The sequence below is a fragment of the Vulpes lagopus genome, chromosome 5 (assembly GCF_018345385.1).
Source record: "Vulpes lagopus strain Blue_001 chromosome 5, ASM1834538v1, whole genome shotgun sequence".
Classification (NCBI taxonomy): Eukaryota; Metazoa; Chordata; class Mammalia; order Carnivora; family Canidae; genus Vulpes; species Vulpes lagopus.
This window is the reverse complement of record NC_054828.1, coordinates 108,535,990-108,559,347: the sequence shown is the minus strand read 5'-3', so window position 1 is coordinate 108,559,347 and position 23,358 is coordinate 108,535,990. Positions and strand designations below refer to the sequence as shown.

The window sequence follows — 23,358 nt, the reverse complement described above, 5'->3', positions numbered from 1 at the left end:
ATATAATTTTGTGTTCACGTGTAATTCAGCCTTGCCCTATTTAAAACACACACAAGATCCCTTGCCTAACTATATTTTCAGAAGGTGAGGATAGAGAATAGAGGTCACAAATGTCAGATTCAGGGACACCTGTGTGGCTCAGTTGGTTGAGTGTCTGCCTTTGGCTCAGGTCGTGATCCCAGGGTTTTGGGATTGAGCCCCACATTGGGCTCCCTGCTCATTGATGAGCCTGCTTCGCCTTGTACCCCTCCCAGCCCCCGCTGGTACGCACATTGTCTCTCACTCTATCTCAAATAAATCAATAATACATTTAAAAAGTCAGATTTGGTATACTTTCTTTTAACCCTAAAAACTGGTCATCATTTTAAAAGGATTGATTTCAGAAAGTTTTCTTGGGCCTAATGATTCTGCTAATGATTACAGCAAGGAAAGAATTCTGATGGATGATATCACTCTTTTCCACGTGATGTCTCTCTTTTCCAAAAGAATAGCAGTACCTTTTATTAGATATACAACAAATATTTCTCATTTCTCTTCAAGAATATTTAGTGGCATTTACATTAAAGAGACAAAAGGCAACCACTGTTAGGAACTTTATCCCTTGCTCTGTTTTAGCTGTTTTTTTTTTTTTTTAATTGCAATTTATATTTTTCTTAATGTAGAATACAGTTAAACCCCGTAAACAGGTAACTAGATTCCTAAGATTATTGTTCATCATCCTGGTGACAGTTAAGAAATAGGCAATCAGTAAATGGATATTAAATTATTTGAAAAAGGATTTTCTCTAACCCTTCCTGCCTCTTTTTCACTATCATAGTTCCTATGCACCACTCAATAGTAGTTGGCTTTTTGACTTCTGGCAAAGTATAGATTCTCTATTTTTCTACTAGTTTTCCTCTTTTTTGACCTATAATGCTCCTTGAGCTATATAATACCAGCACACATATTAATGTGCTATTGTAGCCTTTTTTTTCCCCTCTTTACTCACACTAGACATCCTATAGAATAAAACTTGGAACACACATCTCAGCAGTTCACTCTAGTAGATGAGGAAAGAAAAATAATTAAAATCTATGATTACCCTAGAGACCATGTTTTACAGCTATGAAGGTATAGGATAGACATGCTAAACTTATTCATGTATTCACGTATATAATCCAGCTCGTCAGCAAATATTTTATGCTATAATAGAGGAGAGAATTAACTGCTATTCTTAAGTGGTCTTTGTCAGTGTCTTTCAGTCAACTGTCACTAGAATGTACACACCTGTAGTTGAACAAGTGGGATTTTTTTTTTTTTAAGATTTTATGTATTCATGAGAGAGAGAGAGGCAGAGACACAGGCAGAGGGAGAAGCAGGCTCCCTGCAGGGACCCTGATGCGGAACCTGATCCCAGGACCCCAGGATCATAACCTGAGCCGAAGGCAGACATTCAAACCCTGGATCCACCCAGGTGCCCCAGAACACGTGGGATTTATTATTATTTTTGGGGGGTGGGGGGATTTATTATTGAAGCAGGGAGAATGCACACTATGGGAACAGTGGCATCTCAGGATAAGGGTGCTGGAAATATCTTATAGGATTGGCCTTGTATTAGGTGATTTTTGAGGAGGATTTAAGGAATCGGTTTTACTCTGCATTGGGTGCTGTCATGAAGTGGGGGTATTCTATGAATAAGTATCTTAAATGTGATCTAGAGAGAGGGAAGACTAGAATGAGTCTAAAGCTATAATTGATTGAGAAGCACTCATTAGTCTGAAGAAGAGATACTTGGTATTTCATGGCTTGGACAATATTCATGTTTTGTTTGGGACACCTGGGTAGCTCAGTGGTTGAGCATCTACCTTCAGCTCAGGGCGTTATCCCGGAGTCCCAGGATTGAGTCCCACATCAGGCTCCGTGCAGCAAGCCTTCTTCTCCATCTGCCTATGTCTCTGCCTCTCTCTCTGTGTCTCATGAATAAATAAATAAAATCTTTAAAATCTATATATTCATGTTTTGTTTGTGTTTAGACATGATGTTGGAGTGGTCTTTTTTTTTTTTTTTTTTTGTCTTGATCCATCACAATATTACAGAGTGACCTTATCTGATTTTGATATTCTGTGAGATTGTTTATGTTCAACAGAACACCAGGCCTAGCAGTAATGCCAGGTCAGCCCCTAGTTATACCAATGCCTTGCTGATAGTACTAGGCCAGCTCCTGGATGTCAGGGACTGCTTTTCTCTTTCTCAGCTTTGAGAGTCTAATTTTATCCTTTTTAAATTGTGGTGCCTAGTATCCAAAATGATATTTGAATTCTGACTATTCAAGATCTTGGGCAAGTTACTTACTACACTGAGTCGATGTTTGTAAAATACTCAGTGCCTGCACATAGTAGGTCTTCAGAAAATGGGACTAGTGTTATTAATTCAACAATCCCTTTAAGACTATAACCCCTGGAAGTTAGGTTAGAATACTGCTAAACCTTGATACTTGATTTCTGTTACCCTTTTTAGGTATACTTACAGCAGTGTAAATGAAATTTGAGGAAGAAGGATAATTATCTAGAATAATATAAAAATATTTTTTGCTAATTGTAACCCTTCGTTCAGGATAAAAACAGATGGAAGTCTCCCCCTAAGCTCACCTAGTATCCTAGTTTTTTATTGTAAAAGAGATAAAAGTAATAATTTTGTACTCATATATGAAAGTAATGCAAGCCTCTCAGTAGAGAATTTGGAAAATAGAGAAAATACATAGAAGAAAATTAAAATTACCTACTACCTATAGTAAATACAAAAAACTTTAAGGAAGATAAATTAATTGATATTCCTAAGTTTTAAAGAAAATGTCCAAAACTGAAATGATTTCTTTACATGGGATTTAGAACCTTCCCAATTAAATGAGAAAGTAAGTCTTTATTTCAGAAATACACTTTGATGTTGGAAAGTAAACGCAAATGTGACCTTTTTGCTGAGTTAAAACACAGTAGAAAATATCCTTTCTATAATAGTGAACTCTGAGAGAATTAATCTGGGGGCTATTCGCTGATGCTTTATGATCCCTTTGGTTTATTTGGGTTTAGCACACAGTAAAATCTATTATAGGATTTTTTTTAAAAGATTATATTTATTTGAGAGAGAATGAGCATGAACAGGAGGAGGGGCAGAGGGAGGAGAAGCAGATTACCCACTGAGCAGGGAGTCTGACGTGGGGCTCAATCACAGGACCCCAGGATCATGACCTGAGCCAAAGGCAGATTCTTAACCGACTGAGCCACCCAGGTGCCCCATTGTAGGATTTTTAAAGATACCTGTTATTCTGCTAATAGTGACACTTGCAAGTTGCTAGCAGAAAATTTTGTAGGAAAATGAATATATTTGTTCTCTGGAATTATTTGTAGGCAAATACTTAAGAAGGACTAGACGAGTAAAAGCAGTAGTTTTATAGAACTTAAATGAGGAAAAATCACAAACATAGAACTGTGCATGCAGTTTAGGAGTAGAATGATTTAAATTAGCAAACAAATGTAGTAAGTATGATAAAGATAGTAGAAGTACTGTTTATATGCCTCTTTATTGTTTAAAGTATTGTCACATACCTTATTTCATTTGATTTTTGCCACAATTCAGGGTTAGGTAAAAGAAATGTCATCTTGTTTTTAGGTCAGGAAACTAAAGTTCAAAGAGATTAACTGACTTTCCCAAAGTCATACTGCTAGCTATTAAATGATGAGCAAGGACTTAAGTCCACATTTTGTAACTTAAAACACATAACTTCTCTCCAGCCCAAACTACTCTTTTGACCCTTCTCATGGCCGTGTGGTACTATTACTATCTGAATGAAAAGATGCAGTAGATAATTCATAACTTAGTCTATTATACTTACCTCTACTTAAAGATAGGTATCATTAGTATTTCTGTTGCTTATACAATAGCACATACTCAAAAATTAAAATAATGGGGGCGCCTGGTGGTTCAGTTGATTAAGTGTTCAACCCTTATCAAGCTCACATCATGATATTGGGATTGGATTGAGCCCTGGGTTGGGCTCTGTGGCTTTGTGCTCAGCATGGAGTCTGCTTGAGATTTCTCACTCACTCTTTTTGCCTCTTGTATAAGTACTCATTCTGTCTCTACATAAATCTTTTCAAAAAATTAAAATAATGAACAAATATAGAAAGTAAAAGTCCTCTTTAATCTTATCCTAGGGAGATGATTACTAATAAGTTACCCGACTTTGTCTGCCCATATATTTATTAGAGGGGAAAAATGTTACATACAAACTGATCTGTAACTATTTTCCTTAATGTATTGGAACTCTTTCCATTTCCATATACTTTATCTTCCCCTTCTGTTTTTTGTTTTTTTAGTTTTTAGGTAAACTTTGATTAAATTATACATGAAGTGCACAGTTACTATATTGCTTAATGAATTTTCAAAAGGAACATAGCAGTTTGAAACCCCACCAGGTCAAGAGAGAATATTACTACAGAAGCCTGCCTTTGTCATGCTCTCTTCCACTTACTACCTTTACTACCTTTCTCCATCCTTGGCAAAGGTATCTACAAATCCTAATTCTAACACTATAAATCCGTTTTGCCTGATCTTCAGCTTTACAAATGAAATCATACAGTATGTGTTCATTTTGTATATGGCCTTTTTTGCTCAGTATATGCTTGTCAGATTCTGTGATGTTTCACATGGTACAGTTTTTTCATTTTCATTGCTGTCAGCAAATTGCTTATAATGGGCCAGTTAGTAATTTTTTTTACTGTAAAGCATAGATAACATAAAATTTGTCCTTTTATTCATTTTAAGTGTGCAATTCAGTGGTATTAAATACATTCCCAGTGTCATGCAACCATCACCACTATCCATTTCTAGAACTTTTTATCATTCCAAATAGAAACTTATACCCATTAAACAATAACTGCCCACCCATCTCCCTTTCTCCATCATCCCCTTCCTCAGTCCCTGATAATTTCATAATTTCTGTTCTACTTTCTGTATCTATGAATTTGCCTGTTCCAGGTACCTTAACTAAATGGAGTCCTACAATATTTTTGTATCTGACTTGTCTCACTTAGCATAATGTTTTCAAGGTTCAGCAGTCTTGTAGCAGATTTCATTGCTTTTTAAGGCTGAATAATATTCCATTATATGTATGTACCACATTTTGTTTAACCATTTGTCTATTGATGGGCATTTGGGTTGTTTCCATCTATTGTGAATAATGCTTCTGTGAATGCTGGTATATAGGTATCTGTTTGCTTCCCTGCTTTCTCTACTTTTGAGTATCTACCCAGGAGTAGAATTGCTGGATTATATGGTAATTGCATGTTTAACTTTTTGAGGGACTGCCAAACTTTTCCACATCAGTTGTACCATTTGTACTTTCCCACCACCAGTGCATGAGGGTTTCCACTTACTCACATTTGTTAGTTTCCAGGTTTTTAAAATAATAGTCTTCCTAATAGATGTGAAGCAGTGCCTCGTCGTGGTTTTGATTTGCATTTCTCTAATGATTTAAGATGAGTGTTTTTTCACTTATGGACTATTTACATATCTTCTTTGAAAAATGCCTAAGTCCTTTGTCAGTTTTTGTGTTGGCTTTGATTTTTCTGTTGGGGCATTTAGTTAGTATTTTAACCTCCCTGTCACAATATTTTAAGCTTTCTGAGTCCTTAAAATCTCATACAGTAGATGTGATCCAGTAAAGTTTTTTTGAAGATTTTATTTACTTATTTGAGAGAGAGTGTGCGCACATGTGCGAGTAGGAGAAGGGGCAGAGGGGGAAGGAGAAGAAAAGGGAAAGAATCCTGTGTGCTGAGTGCAGAGCCTGACACCAGTCTCAATCTCAGGATCCCAAGATCATGACCTGACCCTAAATCAAGAGCCGACGCTTAACCAACTGAGCCACTAGGTACCCCTCCAGTAAAGTTTTATGTACAAAAACAGGTAGCTGACAGTATTTGACCTTTGGGCCATTGTTTGCCTTAAATTATGTAGTTCACTTGTAGTTCAGATTATCAGCTAGTAATGTCAAGTATAACAGTGAATGTAAATTTCTTTTTTTTTTTTTTTAAGATTTTATGTATTTATTCATGAAAGACACAGAGAGAGGCAGAGACACAGGCAGAGGGAGAAGCAGATTCCCCACAGGGAGCCCAATGCAGGGCTTGATCCCAAGATCCTGGGATCATGACCTGAGCCAAAGGCAGATGCTCAACCCCTGAGCCACCCAGGTGCCCCTAAATTTCTGCCTCTTCAATCTTCTTTTGATTTAATATAGCCTGGTTGGAGTTTTGAGTGTTATTTGGGGCTATAGAGGTATGAAAAATGTGTAAGGGAAACTAAGAACTGAGGGCCTTTTGTGTGCTGGGGACCATTGGAAGGTTTGATTTTTCTGCTGTAACTTAGTCAAAAGGATGATCAGTGGACAGGGAGGACTATAGCTTCCTTTACCTTAAGGTATTGAAGTGATGTGAGTATGGTTTCCAGCCCTTGTGCAGGCTGGCCTAGTTCTTAAATCTTTAGTAATGGAGAGTCCCAACCAAAACCCTGGAATCTTTGCCATTACTTCTGGGCATGCCCTGAAATTCACATTTTGTTGACTCAGTTCTGTGAGTCTGCTGAAAGCTCTGCTTAGTTTCTTGGCCACTTTTGCCTTCAGAATTGGCAGTTGCTTCAAGTAGAAAAGCGCCCCAAATACCAGGCCCACCTCTGTTGGCTTTTTTTCCTTTCATATTTTGGTAATTTTTGAAAATAACCATCCTAATGAATGTGAAATGGTTCCTTTCCAAATTTGGGTAATTTTCACTGTTTTGAAAACTCTTTGATCCCTTCAGACAGACGTTTTAAAAATAATTTTCTGCTTTTTGTCTTCTAATTTTACTCTTGTAATGAAAATTATAGTTCTGGTGTTATATTCCATGCCATAGTGAATATCCTTATACATAAATGTTGGAAGTATTGCACTTTTTAAGTCAGATTTATTGAGGTATATTTTACATTGAGTAAAATTTAACCTTTTATGAGTGTGTAGTTCAATGAGTTTTGACAGTTGGGTAACTATGACAACAATTGATAAACTGAATGTTTAATCACCCCAAAAGCTCCTTTGTAATCAATCCCCTTGCCTTCTCATTAGCCCCTGGAAATCTGATCTGTTCTATAGTTTTGTCTTCACTGAGTATTATATAAGTGGAATCATTTTGAGATTCATCCATGTTCCTACATTGACCAGTAGTTTGTTCCTTTTTATTGCTGAGTAATATGCTGTCTATGGATATGCCACAGTTTGTTAATGCATTCACTAAATGATGGACATCTGGGTTGTTTCCATTTTTTAGCTCGTACAAATAAAGCACTATAAACATTCATGTACTAATCTTTGATGCTTTCATTTCTTTGGGTAAATACATAGAAGAAAAGATTGCTGGGCCATAAAATAAATATCATAAGAAACTACCAAAAAAAATTTTTTTTAAAGAACCATTTATTTACTTATTCATGAGGGACACAGAGAGAGGCAGAGACATAGCGAGAGGGAGTAGCAGGCTCCCCATGGGGAGCCCAATATGGTACTCAATCCTGGGACTTCAGGATCATACCTTGAGTCCAAGGCAGGCGCTCAACTGCTGAGCCACTCAGGCGTCCCTACCAAACTCCTTTTAATGTGGCTCTACCATTTTATATTCACACTTGGAAACGTAAGTAAGGTCCATTTATATTTTATGTTATAATTTTAAGTGCTTTAAGAAATTTTTGAGTATAGTTGATGTCTTATAATTTTTTTCAATTTTAAATTAGGTACTTAGTGGTATTTTGTGGTTTTAATTTTGTAGTTCCCTAACAGCTGATGATGTTGAACATCTTTTCTTGTGCTTATTTGCCATTCGTCTTTCTTTTGTAAAGTATACATTATCCAATTTTTTGCCCACTACTTTTTAGTGAATTGTTTTTTTAATCGTTGTATTTTAAGAGTTCTTTATATATTCTGGTTATGTGTCCTTATTAGACAGATTGTTTTGCAAATATTTTCTCCCAATCAGTTTGTGGCTTGTGTTTTCATGTCTAACTCTGTCTTTTGAAGAGCAGGAGCTTTTAATTTTAATGGAGTCTAGTTTATCAGTTATATTCTCTTAAGGTTTGTGATTTTTAGATTCTATTCTAAATCTCTGCCTAAGCCAAGATCATGAAGAATTTTGTCTGTTTTCTTCTAAAAATTATGTAGTTTTAGGTTTTACATTTAGGTCTGTGATCCATTTCAAATTAATTTTTTCTGTGTTGTGTGAAGTTTTGTTTTATTTTTTTTGGCCATTATTCTAGCATCATTTTTTGAAGAGACTGTTCTTTCTTCATTGAATTGCCTTGTCATTCTTGTCAAAGTCAATCAGTGTTATATGTGTGGGCCTATTTTTGGACTTTCTCTTCTGTTCTACTGACCTATATGTCTATCCTTTCTCCAGTAGTCTTGTACTTGTAAGTTTTGTAGGAATTATTTGTGCATTTTCTATCATCGTGCCAACTTGTGAGATTCAAATAATGCAGCAAATCAGCTACCTCTTATCAAGAATGTGAGGTAATTGAGTAATTATTGAGTATGTGGATTTATTTATTTATTTTTAGAGAGGGCATAGATAGACGTGTGCATATGTATGTGTCTACACACTTGAGCAGAAGGGGGGAGGGGCAGAAGGAGAGGGAGAGAGAGAATCTTATGTGCAGAGCCGAGTGTGAAGCTTGATCTCATGACCCTCAAATCATGAATGACCCTAGCTGAAACTTGGAGGCAGATGCTTAACCCACTGAGGTACCCAGGTGCCCCAAGCAGGTGATTTTATTTGTAATTAGTCATTTAATTTGCTTACAGTAATGTACTAGAACTCCTTAAAGCATTTTTTGGGGTATTGCCAGTGAGAACTGTCATTGACTGCTATTAGGAGTGGAAATTGGTACAAGCACTCTCAAAAAGTAGTTTCTTCATTTCTAGTGAATGGAGATAAGGTATGACTCATTAACTCTACCTCTTAAGACATATACCCTAGAGAAATTGGCACATGTATGTAAGATGACAGATACAAGCATGTTTATTGCAGCATTATTTGAAATAGAATCTGGAAACAGGGCAGCCTGGGTGGCTCAGCAGTTTAGCGCTGCCTTCAGCCCAGGGCATGATCCTGGGGTCCTGGGATCGAGTCCCGCATCAGGCTCCCTGCATGGAGCCTGCTTCTCCCTCTGTCTGTGTTTCTGCCTCTCTCTCTGTGTCTCATGAATAAATAAATAAAATCTTTAAAAAAAAAGAAAAAAAAGAAAAGAAACTGGAAACAACCTAAATATGTTTTAACAGAAAAATAGTTGAATAAATTGTAGGATGATAAAGGATACTATATAGAAATCAAAATGAGGGAACTAGATCCTCAACATAGTAACATAGATCTCAGAAGCAGTACATAATTTTAAAATAATACAAATACAATAGAAACAGCAGAAAAACATATACTAGAAAGATACACACTGAATATATTACAGTGGTTTCTAGAAAGGAGCATTAGAATGGGAAGAGGCATAAAAAAGAAACTTTTGTATCTGTTAGATTGTAATTTATTTTAAAACAAATTTAAGCAAATGTGACATTGTTATCAGTTACCATCACTCAGAATGCAAATGCTATTTTACTCTTTTCTGTAATTTTCCCCCTTTTCTCAAATTAAAAAACTAAAAATACACATAAGCAGATTTTTTTAATATATAGGAAAATAAGCATCCAAATAGTTTGAATTGACATATAACATATTCTTAATAATTTCTTCATGTTTCATTATCAAGTACTTCTTGAACACTTATTCTGGCTCAGAAACTGTGAAATACTAATGGCACTATAATAAGTAAGAAATTACCTCATCCCAGGGGCTAAATATAGCTAGTGATTTATTTGGGGAATGAAGGAAGGGGTAGGTGGTATACACTCACAAGGGGACAGCACTTTTTAGTTGTTTTGTGTGGTAGTTATAGTAAGACTTCATCTCTCTTAATCAAAGGAGTCATGATAATTGATTGGCTTTGAAATTTCAAATGATATTAAGGAATGACATTAGAATTTTTGTTTGATTAAATAGGAATATGAGTTGGGAAAGAAAAGTTGATTCTAATAAATGATTTCCACCTTTACTATATCTCTGTGCCTCTTAGGCTTTTGCAGATTCTAAGAACTAAGAAATTAATTTTCAAAAACTGAGAGTTGCATATGATTGTTCTCACTTTACAGAGGCACATGGGTGACTCAGTTAAGTGTCCAACTCTTGATTGAACCCCATGTCAGGCTTCTTCTGGGTGTGGAACCTACTTAAGATTCATTCATATTCTCTCTCTCTCCCCCCCCTTTTTCTCCCTCCCCCTCTGCCATCCCTCCCCCCATATGTGTGCAAGCTCTCTCTCAAAAAAAAAAAGAGGAAAAAAGAATGTCTAGTTCCTTGGCAGATAAATGTTTACTAATTGAAAATAAAATCTTAAAAAAAAAGAAATATCCTACACACATTTTGATTTGCTGAATTCTTAGATCCTTTTTAACTCGGATCAAGAATTAATGTTATAAACCAGTCATTTGTTTCAAAGAAAATGGATGTGTTAAAAAAAAAAAAAAAAGAAAATGGATGTGTTACTAAATGCCATACTTGTAATCTCATGTATCAGTTCTCATGATGCAGTCATTTGTTAAATAAAAACTAACGCCAGAAAGTAGGCACCGAACAATGAACAAATTACATTAGATTTCAATACTATTGGATGAAACAGTGCTTCTCCCCCATTATTGAAATCATGCTTATATATTCTAATAGTATGGATTTTGAAAACCATTTATTTAAAATATATTCTCTCTAATTAAAATTTCTTTCCATAGTACAGTATTTCAGTGATTATAAGCATCAATATCATGAGATGGCAAACAAAGGACTCACAGCCCTAAGATTTTGAGAAACATTGAAGTCTATACCCCCCTCTTGGAAATTCATATGTACATTAGGATGCTAAAGGTTTAAGAAGTCATATAGTAATATTTCTCAGATTTATATGGTCACAACCTGCTTTTTCACATATTATCTAATAACAGCATTACTTGGGGAATGTTTAGTATATTCTAGTATATAACGTATAATATATATACAAATAATTATTTCTATTTTAAAGCAGGACAAAAAGAGCAAGCTGTGGAATGGTATAAGAAAGGTATTGAAGAACTAGAAAAAGGAATAGCTGTCATAGTTACAGGACAAGGTAAGATTATATTTACATTTGTTTCATAGCCATCCCAAATTATATTCACATGATGGCCCTAATTTCAGATATAGCTACCTTTCTAAAAGTATTTGACAGATTTTTCAAATGTTATTATTAACATTTATAGATTTACAATTAATGCTTTATTACCTATGCTAAAATCTAATTTATAACCAGCTGTGCTTCAGCTTGATTACCTGTAACAGTCCAGTATATTACCTGTGTCCTCTCTGACCCACTGTTGTTGATGGTTAGCCTCATTTTTAGCTCTGTTTTGAACCTGGTCCTTCCCTCATTGTCAAAAAGGAAGGCATAGTTAATTAGACTCCCTTTTCTGTTTGTGGGTAATGCTTGACTGCATATTAGAATATGAACTATAAATGTCTTACTTTGATTCATAATTGGCTTTTTGAAACCTGAGCAGTCATTTCTCATCTTTACTTTCTTATCACCTAAAATTAAAAATTAGAGTCTAATATTATCTTTAAATATATAGGTACTATTTATTGCACACTATGGTGTGTGCCCAAACATCATTGTGTGTACTTCATGGGTGTTACCTTCTGCAATTTTTACCACACTCTGAGGCTGCTGCTGTTATTCTTATTTTTCACATAAATAATCTTAAGTATGAAGAAGTTCAGTAACTTGCCTAAGGGCTCATAGCTAGCATGTGGTAGATGGAGTCAGGCTTTGAACCCAAGCAATCTGACTTTGGAGCTTGAATTTTTAAATATTATGCTGTGATTATTGTGTAGTATGTGGGCACCACTATTAAACAGAGTGTTTCAGTTTATCATGCTAAAATAAATTCAGAAGAAAAAATAATATGTAGGCTGAGAATCTTAGCCTTATGGATCAGTCTACCAAGTGGTTGTTTGTTGTCTGGTTGGCTGACTCTATTACTTACATCAGCTAATCTCTAATAATTATAGTGTGTCTAACATTTGTCAGGTTTTTTTTTTTCCTCCTCTTTTTATTTTGAGTGCTTCTCTAGGTGCTGATGTCCTGCACAAAAGAGAGCAGAATAGAACAAATACATATGGGAGGTTAGGCCTTTGAGTCATTCCATGAATTTATGAGCATGACTTTATGAATTCTGTACATAATGTATTTGCTGTTATTTGTCAATGACATGGAAGAAGAACTAGAAGAAAAATTTGTTAAGAAAAATAGTATCTCATTGAATCGAACATGCCTTTGTACCATTAAGAGAAAAAACAATGACAGTCAACCTATGATACCTTCTTTTCTTGTCACTTGGAATTTAACTTTTACTTTATTGCATGTACTGTCTTCATTCTATTTAGACATAGCTATAATTGCAGTATTAGTATCAAGGACCAAATATGTTCCTGCACAGGAAATGACAAACTGTGGTATGAGTGCAATTTGGCTGATAGCTTTAGTAAGTTGGTACTGGTTGTAAAATACATCTCTTGAGGCTCCTGGATGGCTCAGTCAGTTAAGCGTCCAATTCTTGATTTCGGCTCAGGTCATGATCTCAGGGTTGGAAGATTGAGTCCCACAACAGGCTCTACGCTGGGTATGGAGCCTGCTTAAGGTTCTCTTTCTCCTTCTACCCGCCCCCTCTCTCTCTTTTAAACATTTATTTGTTCAAGAAAGAGACAGAGAGAGGCAGAGACATAGCCAGAGGGAGAAGCAGGCACCATGCAGGGGGCTCAATGTGGGACTCGATCCCGGGTACCCAGGATCATGCCCCGGGCTGAAGGTAGCACTAAACTGCTGAGCCACCTGGGCTGCCCACCCCTCTCTCTTAAACACGCACACACATATCTCAATTTCAGATAATTTTTTTTAATGTAGAGAAAAAATATTTCTGAAAAACCATGAAATGACATGTGAAATCCATGAAACACCACAATAGATCTGAAACCATCACAAGAAACTGTAACTGTTATTTTATTTTTATTTATTAATTTTTTAAAAGATTTTATTCATTTGAGAGAGTGAGCAGAGAGAGAGAGTACATGGTCAGGAGGGAGGGGTAGAAGGAAAAGGAGAAGCAGACTCCCTGCTAAGCAGGGAGCCCAATTCAGGGCTTGATCCTAGGATTCCAGGATCATTACCTGAGCCAAAGGCATTTGCTTAACCAGCTGAGCCACCCAGGTACACTCCTGTAACTGATTTTTTAAAAGATACTAATTTCTTTATAAAGACCATGATTCAAAGAAAAAAAAAATTAAAGACCATGATTCCCAAGGCACTTGGGTGGCTCAGTTGGTTAAACATCTGACTCCTGATTTCAGCTCAAGTCTTGATCTCAGGATTGTGAGATTGAGCCATGCATCAGGCTCTGCACTCAGTGGAGAGTCTGCTTCTCTTCCTCTCCCTCTGCCCCTTTGCACGTGCATGCTCTCTCTCTCTCTCTCTCTCTCTCTCTCTCAAATAAATAAATTTTTAAAAAGGAAAAGACTATGACTCTCTATGAGATTAGTTGGGATAATATTTTATCTTGAAGTAATATTAGTAGGGAAACACAGATGTTTTAATTTTTTCCCCTTTATTCCAGGTGAACAGTATGAAAGAGCTAGACGCCTTCAAGCTAAAATGATGACTAATTTGGTTATGGCCAAGGACCGTTTACAACTTCTAGGTATCAATTAATGAATTGTATAACTGGAATGAGATGTATTTGAAATGTGTGTTCAGTGAAACTTTAAATGTGGATGGAAATAGATTAATAATCTTAAAAATGTGTTCTAGACTTTTTTCTAACTTATAGAAAATTTCTAACATATTCCAGATAGAAGAGTATAATGGATTATTACTCAGCTCTAATAATTATTAATTCATAGTTTTGATTTATCTACTCAAGAACTGGCAAATTACAGCCTATGGACTAAACTCAGTTTAGTGCCTAATTTTATAAGATGGTACACAGTTACTCATTCCTCTCTCGGTTATCTGGATCCTTTCATACTACAGTGACAGAATTGAAGAATTGATAACAGAAATCATACAGCCCTCAGAGCCTGTCAATAGAGAACTTTAAAAAATATTTTAATATTTACTATCTGCCTTTATATAGAAAAAGTTTGCCAACCCCAGTAAATCCCTACCTACTCACCCCCACTTCATATCATGTTGAAACAAATTCTTGACATCTTTTTATTTCACTTACAAGTATTTCATATTCTATCTCTAAAAGATAAAAATGCTTTAAAAATAATATTGCCAGAGGTGCCTGGGTGGCTCAGTGGGGGAGCCTGCTTCTCTCTCTTCCTCACCCTGTGCCGCCCCCACCACCACCTACTCATGCTCTCTTTCACTGTCTTTCTCTCAAATAAATAAAAATCTTAAAAAAAAAAAAAAAAAAAAAGGGACGCCTGGGTGGCTCAGCGGTTAAGTGTCTGCCTTTGGCTCAGGGCATGATCCTGTAGTCCTGGGATCAAGTCCCATATCGGGCTCCCCGCATGGAGCCTGCTTCTCCCTCTGCCTACATCTCTGCCTCTCTGTGTCTCTCATGAATAAATAAATAAAATCTTTAAAAAACGAAAATTAAAAATAAAAAAGTAAAATAAAATTACCAAAATGCCATTATTCCATAGAAAAAACCCAATAATTTATTTTAGTATTAACAAAAAATAATAGCCAAAGAAATAGTGTTCAGATATAATGTGCATATAATAATTATATGTCTAGTTAGTATCTCAAAATTTAATAATTCTTACTCTTTTTATAATAAGTTTTTGAAGCAGGATCTTAAGATTCATATGATATGTTTCTTTTAATATTCAAGTTCATCTGTTTTTCTTTTTCTTGTAATTTATTTGTTGATGAACTGGATCTTTGACACATCGTGATTTCCTGCAGTCTTTCTTTTGCTCTGTGAATCTCCATGGTACCTTTTAATATGGTCTGCCCTCCCTATAGATTGATAGTTGGATATAGAGCCTGGATTGGATTGACAGTTGATTTTTATTTTTTAACAAGACTACTAGATAAGTGGTTGTGTGTTTATTTGACTATAGTTCTGACATCTTGTGATGGTAGTAGCAGTTGATGACTGATGCCTACTGACATAATTCTGTCATTCTTTATGCATTTATAAGCTGGTATAGGCCTATAAAGAGAAACTTTCGATCTTCTATTTGAAAGTATAGGTTTTAAAAATATTTTTTAAGGTAAATTTACCCCTGAAGCAAAGTAGAACTAAAACCCACCCTTCTTGAGTGATTCTCTACTATAACTGGATGTGATAAAAATAGATATTTGGTCAATAGGCAGATCTTATGTATTTATTGCTCTGTGATTTGTGGTAAGTTATTTAGCATGTTTGAGCCTTTTTCATCTCATTTATAGTATGCTGATAGATAATATTTATCCCACCATATGTGACCATTGAATTATTGAAGGAACTTAATCATAGTAAGTACTCAAAAATGCTGGGTTTTACTCTCCTCCTTACCTGTCTGTAATCACTACCTTGCTTTTGTGGAAAAATGTATTTATACATGCATACATAAATATTCATTCATCTATTTACATACATACACATTAATCTATTCATTCTTATATGGTCCGTTGTGTTTGTAAGTTTTTTGCCCCACTTTAATGTTTTCAGGGGACTGACAATACAGTGTTCCCCTGGTTTCTGTGGCTGACAGAGTTTGTCTTCTTACTTCCTATGTGACGATTATTACTGTATCAAATTAAATTAAATATTATATTTGAGGTTATTGTAGTAAAATAATTGTTCACTTGGTACTTTCTATGTGTTTTAGCTATAATACCTGTCACTATGTGTACAAAGTATATAAATGATGCAGGAACATTTTATAGCATGCTTCAGATTGAATAATTAGGAGCTGGTTGTTATCTTTTGAAGATGTGGTATGACAAATTATTGGAAGCATCTCATCAATTGTAGACTTGTCTTTAAATACAACTTTGTAATTTTTTTTATTTGTGTTATTAAAAGAGAGAACAAAAAAAGGATATATGACATGGAGCTAGACATTAAAAGAATTGATATTTTGGATGTCATTTCTCTTGTCATCCTCAAAAGTGCCATGTGTGCATTGAAAGATGTTACTTTAAAAAAGAAGAGGTGGAATAGAAGGCATCAACATATTCCTATCTTATGAGAACTCAAAGTCTAGGAATATATATACCAAAGACAGTAAAAAAAGCTATGTACAAGTACATAGTAGAACATATTTCTGTGTGTATTGGTTAAGAAATGGAGTTTTTCAGAGGTGGTATGCCCAATAGTTATCTAATTAGTATGGAGAATCATACTGGGAGTTCCCCATACAGTCTGGTTTGAGGGGATGAAGACTCTGATAAAATGGGAAGAGTTCCTATATATTATATATCTTCAACTTAGTAAACCTTCAAGCAAAGCTTAAGTATAAAAGCTTTCATAGATTTTTTTTTTTTTTTTTTTTTTTTTACGATAGTCACGCAGAGAGAGAGAGAGGCAGAGACACAGGCAGAGGGAGAAGCAGGCTCCATGTCGGAAGCCTGATGTGGGATTTGATCCCGGGTCTCCAGGATCGCGCCCTGGGCCAAAGGCAGGCGCCAAACCGCTGCGTCACCCAGGGATCCCAAGCTTTCATAGATAAAAAAAAATTTTTTGGCATACCTGGGGGTTACCCTATTGTAAAAAAACAAAATATGGCTTCATTCAGCATCCATTTATGAAGTCTTTATTCTGGACCAGGTAAAGTGCTAAGGTATAATTAAATTTATTCAGTAATTCAGCACATATTTACTGGGTGATTACCATGTTCTAGGCACTTAGGATATAAACAAGGATCTTTCCTTTATAGAGTTTTTATTCCAGTACGGGGAAAACTTGACAGTAGGGAGTAAACATAAAAAATAAATAAGTGGGCAGCCCGGGTGGCTCAGTGGTTTAGTGCCGCCTTGAGCCCAAGGCCTGATCCTGGAGACCTGGGATCGAGTCCCAAGTTGGGCTCCCTGCATGGAGCCTGCTTCTCCCTCTGCCTGTGCCTCTGACTCTCTCTCTCTCTCTCTCATGAATAAATAAATAAAATACTTTAAAAAATAATAAATAAATAAGTTATATAGCATGTTGGAAGGTGATAAATATATGAAGAAAAAAAAAGTAAAACGTAGTAATGGGGATTAGGAGTGGATGGGAGGTGGTTTGGGCTTTTAGTTTTAAGTAGGATGGTCAGGAGGCACCCGGGTGGCTCAGTGGTTGAGTACCTGCCTTTGGCTCAGTTCATGATCCAGGGTTTCTGGGATCGAGTCCTGCATTGGACTCCCCAAATCGAGCCTGCTTCTCCCTTTGTCTCTGCCTCTCCCTCCGTGTCTCTCATGAATAAATAAATAAAATCTGATAGATAAATACATAGATAGATAGATAGAGGTCAGATATGCCTCTGAAAAGATGACTTGAGTTAGCTATGCAGGTATCTAGGAGAAGAATGGTCCAGAGAGAATTAAGAGTTGGTATAAATCCCTTAAGAAAACATAAGTGGTGTGTTTGAGAAGCAATGAGACCAGTGTGCCCCAGTAAGGAGAGTATGGTAGAGATGCAGTCAGAGAACTAATAGGACAGAGAGGGTTCATCCAATACATAGGGTCGTATCAGCCACCATGAAGACTTGAGCTTTTACCACCTGAAATGAGGAGCAGTTATAAGGATTTTAAAGAAAGGAATGACATAATCTGACTTAAATTTTATTTTAATTTTTTTTTTTGCAGATTTATTTTAGAGAGCACAAGTGAGGGGAGGAGAGACAAAGGGAGAGTGAGAAAAACAGATTCCTCACTGAGCATAAAGCCCCACTGGGGTTCAGTCCCACAACCCTGAGATCATGACCTGAGCCAAAATCAAGAGTCGACCACCCGACTGACTGAGCCGCCCAGGTGCCCCTGAGTTAAATTTTAAAAAGATCTCATTGCTGATAGACTCCAAGGATAGAGCCAGGGAAAGCAAGTAGGACCATTATTGAATTTCAGTAAGCCTGGAGAAAAATGATGAGAGGCTTGGACCAGGATGATATGAAGAGAAATTGTAACAAGTGGTTGGATTCTGACTATATATGGTTATATTTGAAAGTTGATCAAACAGATTTACTGATAGATTGGATATAATGTTCCTCTCTTAAGGTAGTCAAGATATAGTGGGGGATGCAGACACATAAATAGATGAATCTTTATCACTGCAGGATGGAGATACACAAATATTTTGTAGGGGTGGGAAAATAAGTGTCTGAGAAATATTCCTGGAAGAAGTGAAACAAAGGGGAGGTTAAAAAAAAGATAAAACTTTATTTTATTTTAATTTTAAACATTTTATTTATTTATTCATGAGAGACAGAGAGAGAGGCAGAGACACAGGCAGAGGGAGAAGCAGGCTTCATGCAGGGAGCCTGATGTGGGACTCGAACCTGGGTCTCCAGGGTCAGGCCCTGGGCTGAAGGCGGCGCTAAACTGCTGAGCCACTCGGGCTGCCCAAAAAAAGATAAAGCTTTAAAGAATGTTTGGGGAAAAAAGACATTTCAAGAAGAAGTTACAACATGAACAAGGACTCAGTGTAAGAAATAGCATGGCAGATAGGGAAAGGTGCTGGTGGAGAAGTGAATTTGGGATTGCTCGGTATGTATAAGAGAGGTAGGCAGATCATGGAGGGCCTTAATGTTATATAAAGAGGCTTGAATATTGATCTCTGGGCAAGGGGAAGCTGCTAAAGAGTTATGTGGTAAGATTTTCCTTTTAGGCTGTGTTGTGTAGGGATTACACGTGAGGGGATCAAGAAGCAAGATGATGGTTTTATTTTAAATCATTAATGAATCTACACAACCTTTAATGATTCCAAAAGGAAGCATTAAACTAAATTTACTTTCTTTAACAAAAATTATTTGGAGCAGGTTCACATTAGCAGTATAACTACAATTGTGTTATATGTATATTTTCACACATATAAATCTAAACCCTATGCACCAAAAAAGCCACATCTGTGGCTTTTTATTCCTGGCTATTAGTTATCAAAACCAAGGATTTAATTTGTGTACTTTTACTATGTAATGAATCTTTATGTGATCTTTTTCTTACATTTCATTGAAGATAATGTTAATTGATAAAGAAGATACTTACAAATTAGGTTTTTTTTCTAATTTGTCTATTACCAACATAAATGGTTTCTTTCTCAGTAGAGTGAAGAGTATTATCATTCAGAAAAATCAGATGACCTATCTCTTAACTAACAACAACAAAAAGCTCCAAGGTGTATTGTATCAGCCAGTTCTAGGATACAAAAGCTGTTCAGTACTTTGTGCTTTGTGCAAAAAGGGTAGCTGCTATTTAACCTGTCCCAAAGGCATGTGCGGTTGTACCATAAACCTAGCATGGCGCCTGCTTGTCTGACCTTAGAAATGAAAGTTTAGAAGAGTTAGTATATATGTGCTATATTTTTTGATGTATTCACTGACTTCCTAGTACCAAAGAAAATCAGTATGACAACTTGGAGTACTGCAACAAAATAAATATGGTAAAAACTTGGCCCCTATTATGAATAGGGGCACAGAATAGATACTCTATATATATATTATTTTGTTTAATCCTTAAGACCCTTGGAAAGCTGAGGCTAAAGTAAGTTCATACTAGAAAGTGGTGAAGCAGGATGTTAATCAAGTAGCAGTGTGAATGACTCGAACAGGAAAAGAGAGTGCAGCAGTGATGTAGGGGCAAACAGCTCAAACTGCTACTCTCTTGGGCTTCAGGTGCTAGACTTTAGAGACCTGGATCTTGAGAGGATTTGTTGTAATTTAAAGCAAGGATAGAGTTGAAATAATCCTTTTAAATCTTTGATTAATTTTAGAAATAGGTAACAAAGGTACATGCTACAACATTTTTAAAGTGTGAGAAGTTATCTATCTGGGTACCTGGGTGGCTCAGTGGTTGAGTGTCTGCCTTTGGCTCAGGGCATGATCCCAGAATCCTGGGATTGAGTCCCACATCCGGTTCCCGGCAGGGAGCCTGCTTCTCCCTGTGCTTGTGTTTCTGCCTCTCTCCATGTGTCTCTCATAAATAAATAAATAAATAAGTAAATAAATAAATAAATAAATAAATAAAATCTTTTTAAAAAAAGAAAGAAAAGAGAAGTTATCCATCCCATACTATGTCCCAGCCACTCATTTCCCCTCCCCAGAGGCAGGTGCTGTGACATTTGTGAGTCCTTTTTAGAGATAATCTTCATGTATACAAGTATGAATGTGTGTGTACACTGTTCTGCAGCATGCTTATTCCCTTTTGCTCTGTTGCCTTTATTATTTATTTTTGCTTGACATATATTAACATGTAGCCAAATATGGCATTTCTTAGACATTCCCTTTTTTAAAATTTATTTATTTATTATTTATTTATTTATTTATTTATTTATTTATTTATTTATGATAGTCACACAGAGAGAGAGAGAGGCAGAGACACAGGCAGAGGGAGAAGGAGGCTCCATGCACCAAGCGCCCGGCGTGGGATTCGATCCCAGGTCTCCAGGATCGCGCCCTGGGCCAAAGGCAGGCGCTAAACCTCTGCGCCACCCAGGGATCCCTTAGACATTCCTTATAGTTTCCCTCTGTGTCATTTTTTTTAAAATTTTTTTTATTTATTTATGATCGTCACAGAGAGAGAGAGAGAGAGGCAGAGAGGCAGAGACACAGGCAGAGGGAGAAGCAGGCTCCATGCACCGGGAGCCCGATGTGGGACTCGATCCCGGGTCTCCAGGATCGCGCCCTGGGCCAAAGGCAGGCACCAAACCGCTGCGCCACCCAGGGATCCCCCTCTGTGTCATTTTTAAGTGCTGTTTTCTTTTCCTGAAATGTCCCTTCTTTTTGTCTTTTCAAATCCTAGCCAACTCACAGCCCACGTTTTCTGTAAAGCCTTTTTAACTTTCTTTTGTGCTATACAATCTTTAAAATCTATATATATTTGTGTTGTAACTTGCCAACCATATGTAATAAGTATCTGGATGCTAAAAACCACATTCATTTTTTTTTGTTTGTTTTTCTTTCCATGTTCTCCCTGCATAATGATGTGGATATATTAGATACTTAGAAAATATTTGCTGGGGATAGTAGTAATATGAAACTACCACAGGTTACCAAACCTGAATAAGCATATATTTATTTTTTAAGATTTTATTTATTTATTCATGAGAGACACACAGAGAGAGAGAGAGAGGCACAGACACAGGCAGAAGGAGAAGCAGGCTCCATTCCATGCAGGGAGCCTGATGTGGGACTCGATCCCGGGCCCCAGGACCACACCCTGGGCTGATGGCGGCGCTAAACCGCTGAGCCCCCTGGGTTGCCCAGCATATTTTGAACATAGCCAATCAATTGTGAATTCTGTTGCTATTTTAACGTATTAGTTTTTACTAATTATTTTTAAAGAAAGTTTTATATAAATACCAAAACCCTTCATCTTCTAACACCTTGAATTATTTTTTATTTTCACATGGACATCTTATTTTTTCATTATGTATGTTTTCTTTTTGTTTATTTTGTTCTTTTCTACCCCTCCCTCTGTTGCATAGAGAAGCTGCAACCAGTTTTGCAATTTTCCAAGTCACAAACGGATGTCTATAATGACAGTACTAACTTGACATGCCGAAACGGACATCTCCAGTCAGGTGGGTTTAGGTTAACTAACATGTAAAATAATAAAGCTTGCATGCAGATTAGAGTCCTGCGTAACCTGATAATGTTGATTTGATTTTTTAATGGTAGATTTGGCTGACTTGTTTTCACAGGGCTATGATGAAAAAAGTAAGTTGATACGCCATATCATTCCTGGTGTATAAATATGTAACAGATATAACCATTCTCAACATGCTTTATTTGCTTATTTTGCAACCTTCCATTTTTGAGATTAAAGAATATAAAGGTTCATTTTTCTAAATTATTAAAATATTCTTTTCTTTCTATTGTATTTTCAGCTTTTGCAGGTTTTTTTTTGTTGTTTTTTTTGTTTTTTTTTTTTTATGTATACCTGTACCAAGTTCTCATGAGATAGTGTGTTTTTAGGGCAGAAATCTTCATTTCTCTGTTATATATCAATTTTAATTGCACAGCAATTTTCATATATACTACATATGAATGTTTTATCATAGTACCTATTAGGAAAAATTTGAGGCTGAGTTCACATAGCGAGGGGTAACATTAGAATACTATTTCAGTATATGTGCTACCAAAGCGAGCACACATTAGAATACTATTAATTTTCTATGGGTTAAATTTGTTTTCCATGAACTTTGGGAATCTTACAGAAGATTACATGCTTTTTGTTTTGTTTGGGAGGGGCAGGGGGAACCTTCATTTCCTAAGTTCTCTGACATCTTGGCTAGTTTTATTGGTGACTTTTTCAGCATTAGTTTTCTGTCCAGGGCTTAAATTTTCTTAAAGTAAATATTGTTTTGTTCATTTTGTAACAGAAAAACCTTAGTTTAGACCTTAAGACAACTGCCTTCTTCATTCATATGTAATACAGAACTTTTAAGACTTTAATAGAGAAGAATTACAGTTAGTGGATTTCAATGGACTGGAGACAATAAGTCATCAAATCTTCCCCTCTGGCTTTACCTCCCTCTTAAAGGAGTTTTCACTTTGGTTTAGTCTTCCAGTACAGAGCCCCATGTCACTGGCTATATTCCTTTTCCTATTCCTTCCTGAACATGATTTAAAACACTATTTCGAGTATAGAAGTAGTTTGCCTGTTTCTCTTAACACAGATGTGAAGAGCTGAGATTTGTTTAAGGAACTTTAAAAAAATATAAGAATGTACCACATATAAATAATTCAGTTTACAAGATATAAATTTGAGATCTTAGTAATCCTACCAAGGTAAATAACAAAAATTTTCTAGCCCTGAAGAGCTGGTATGCCTTTCTTTTATTATCTTGCTTCTCTTCCACTTTGTTCCATATATGAGATCCCACGTTTTTGTTTTGCCATGCAAAACTTTATTTTCCTAGGATCTATATTAAAAAAAAATCACCGTATCTTATTTTAAATACCTAGTAATCTGACTGTTCTATTCTGTTTTCTTGTTGGGGGACATATTGACTGCACAGCTAATTTATGCAGCATTGGTAATTGA

The 23,358-nt window shown here is 36.1% G+C and overlaps 1 protein-coding gene across 4 annotated transcripts in view; it reads left to right on the top strand.

The window, feature by feature from the left end:
• The window catches only part of SPAST (spastin), a 54,187-nt gene that overhangs the window by 5,236 nt on the left and 25,593 nt on the right, over positions 1-23,358 (top strand). The window contains exons 2-4 of one of the 4 annotated variants that reach the window (XM_041756477.1): positions 11,176-11,259; positions 13,796-13,879; positions 21,797-21,892. In XM_041756477.1, coding sequence (XP_041612411.1) covers positions 11,176-11,259; positions 13,796-13,879; positions 21,797-21,892 — 264 coding nt within the window. Of the gene's footprint in view, positions 1-11,172; positions 11,260-13,795; positions 13,880-21,796; positions 21,893-23,358 lie in introns of all 4 variants that reach the window. The other 3 variants (XM_041756476.1, XM_041756479.1, XM_041756478.1) reach the window with 3 other exon arrangements.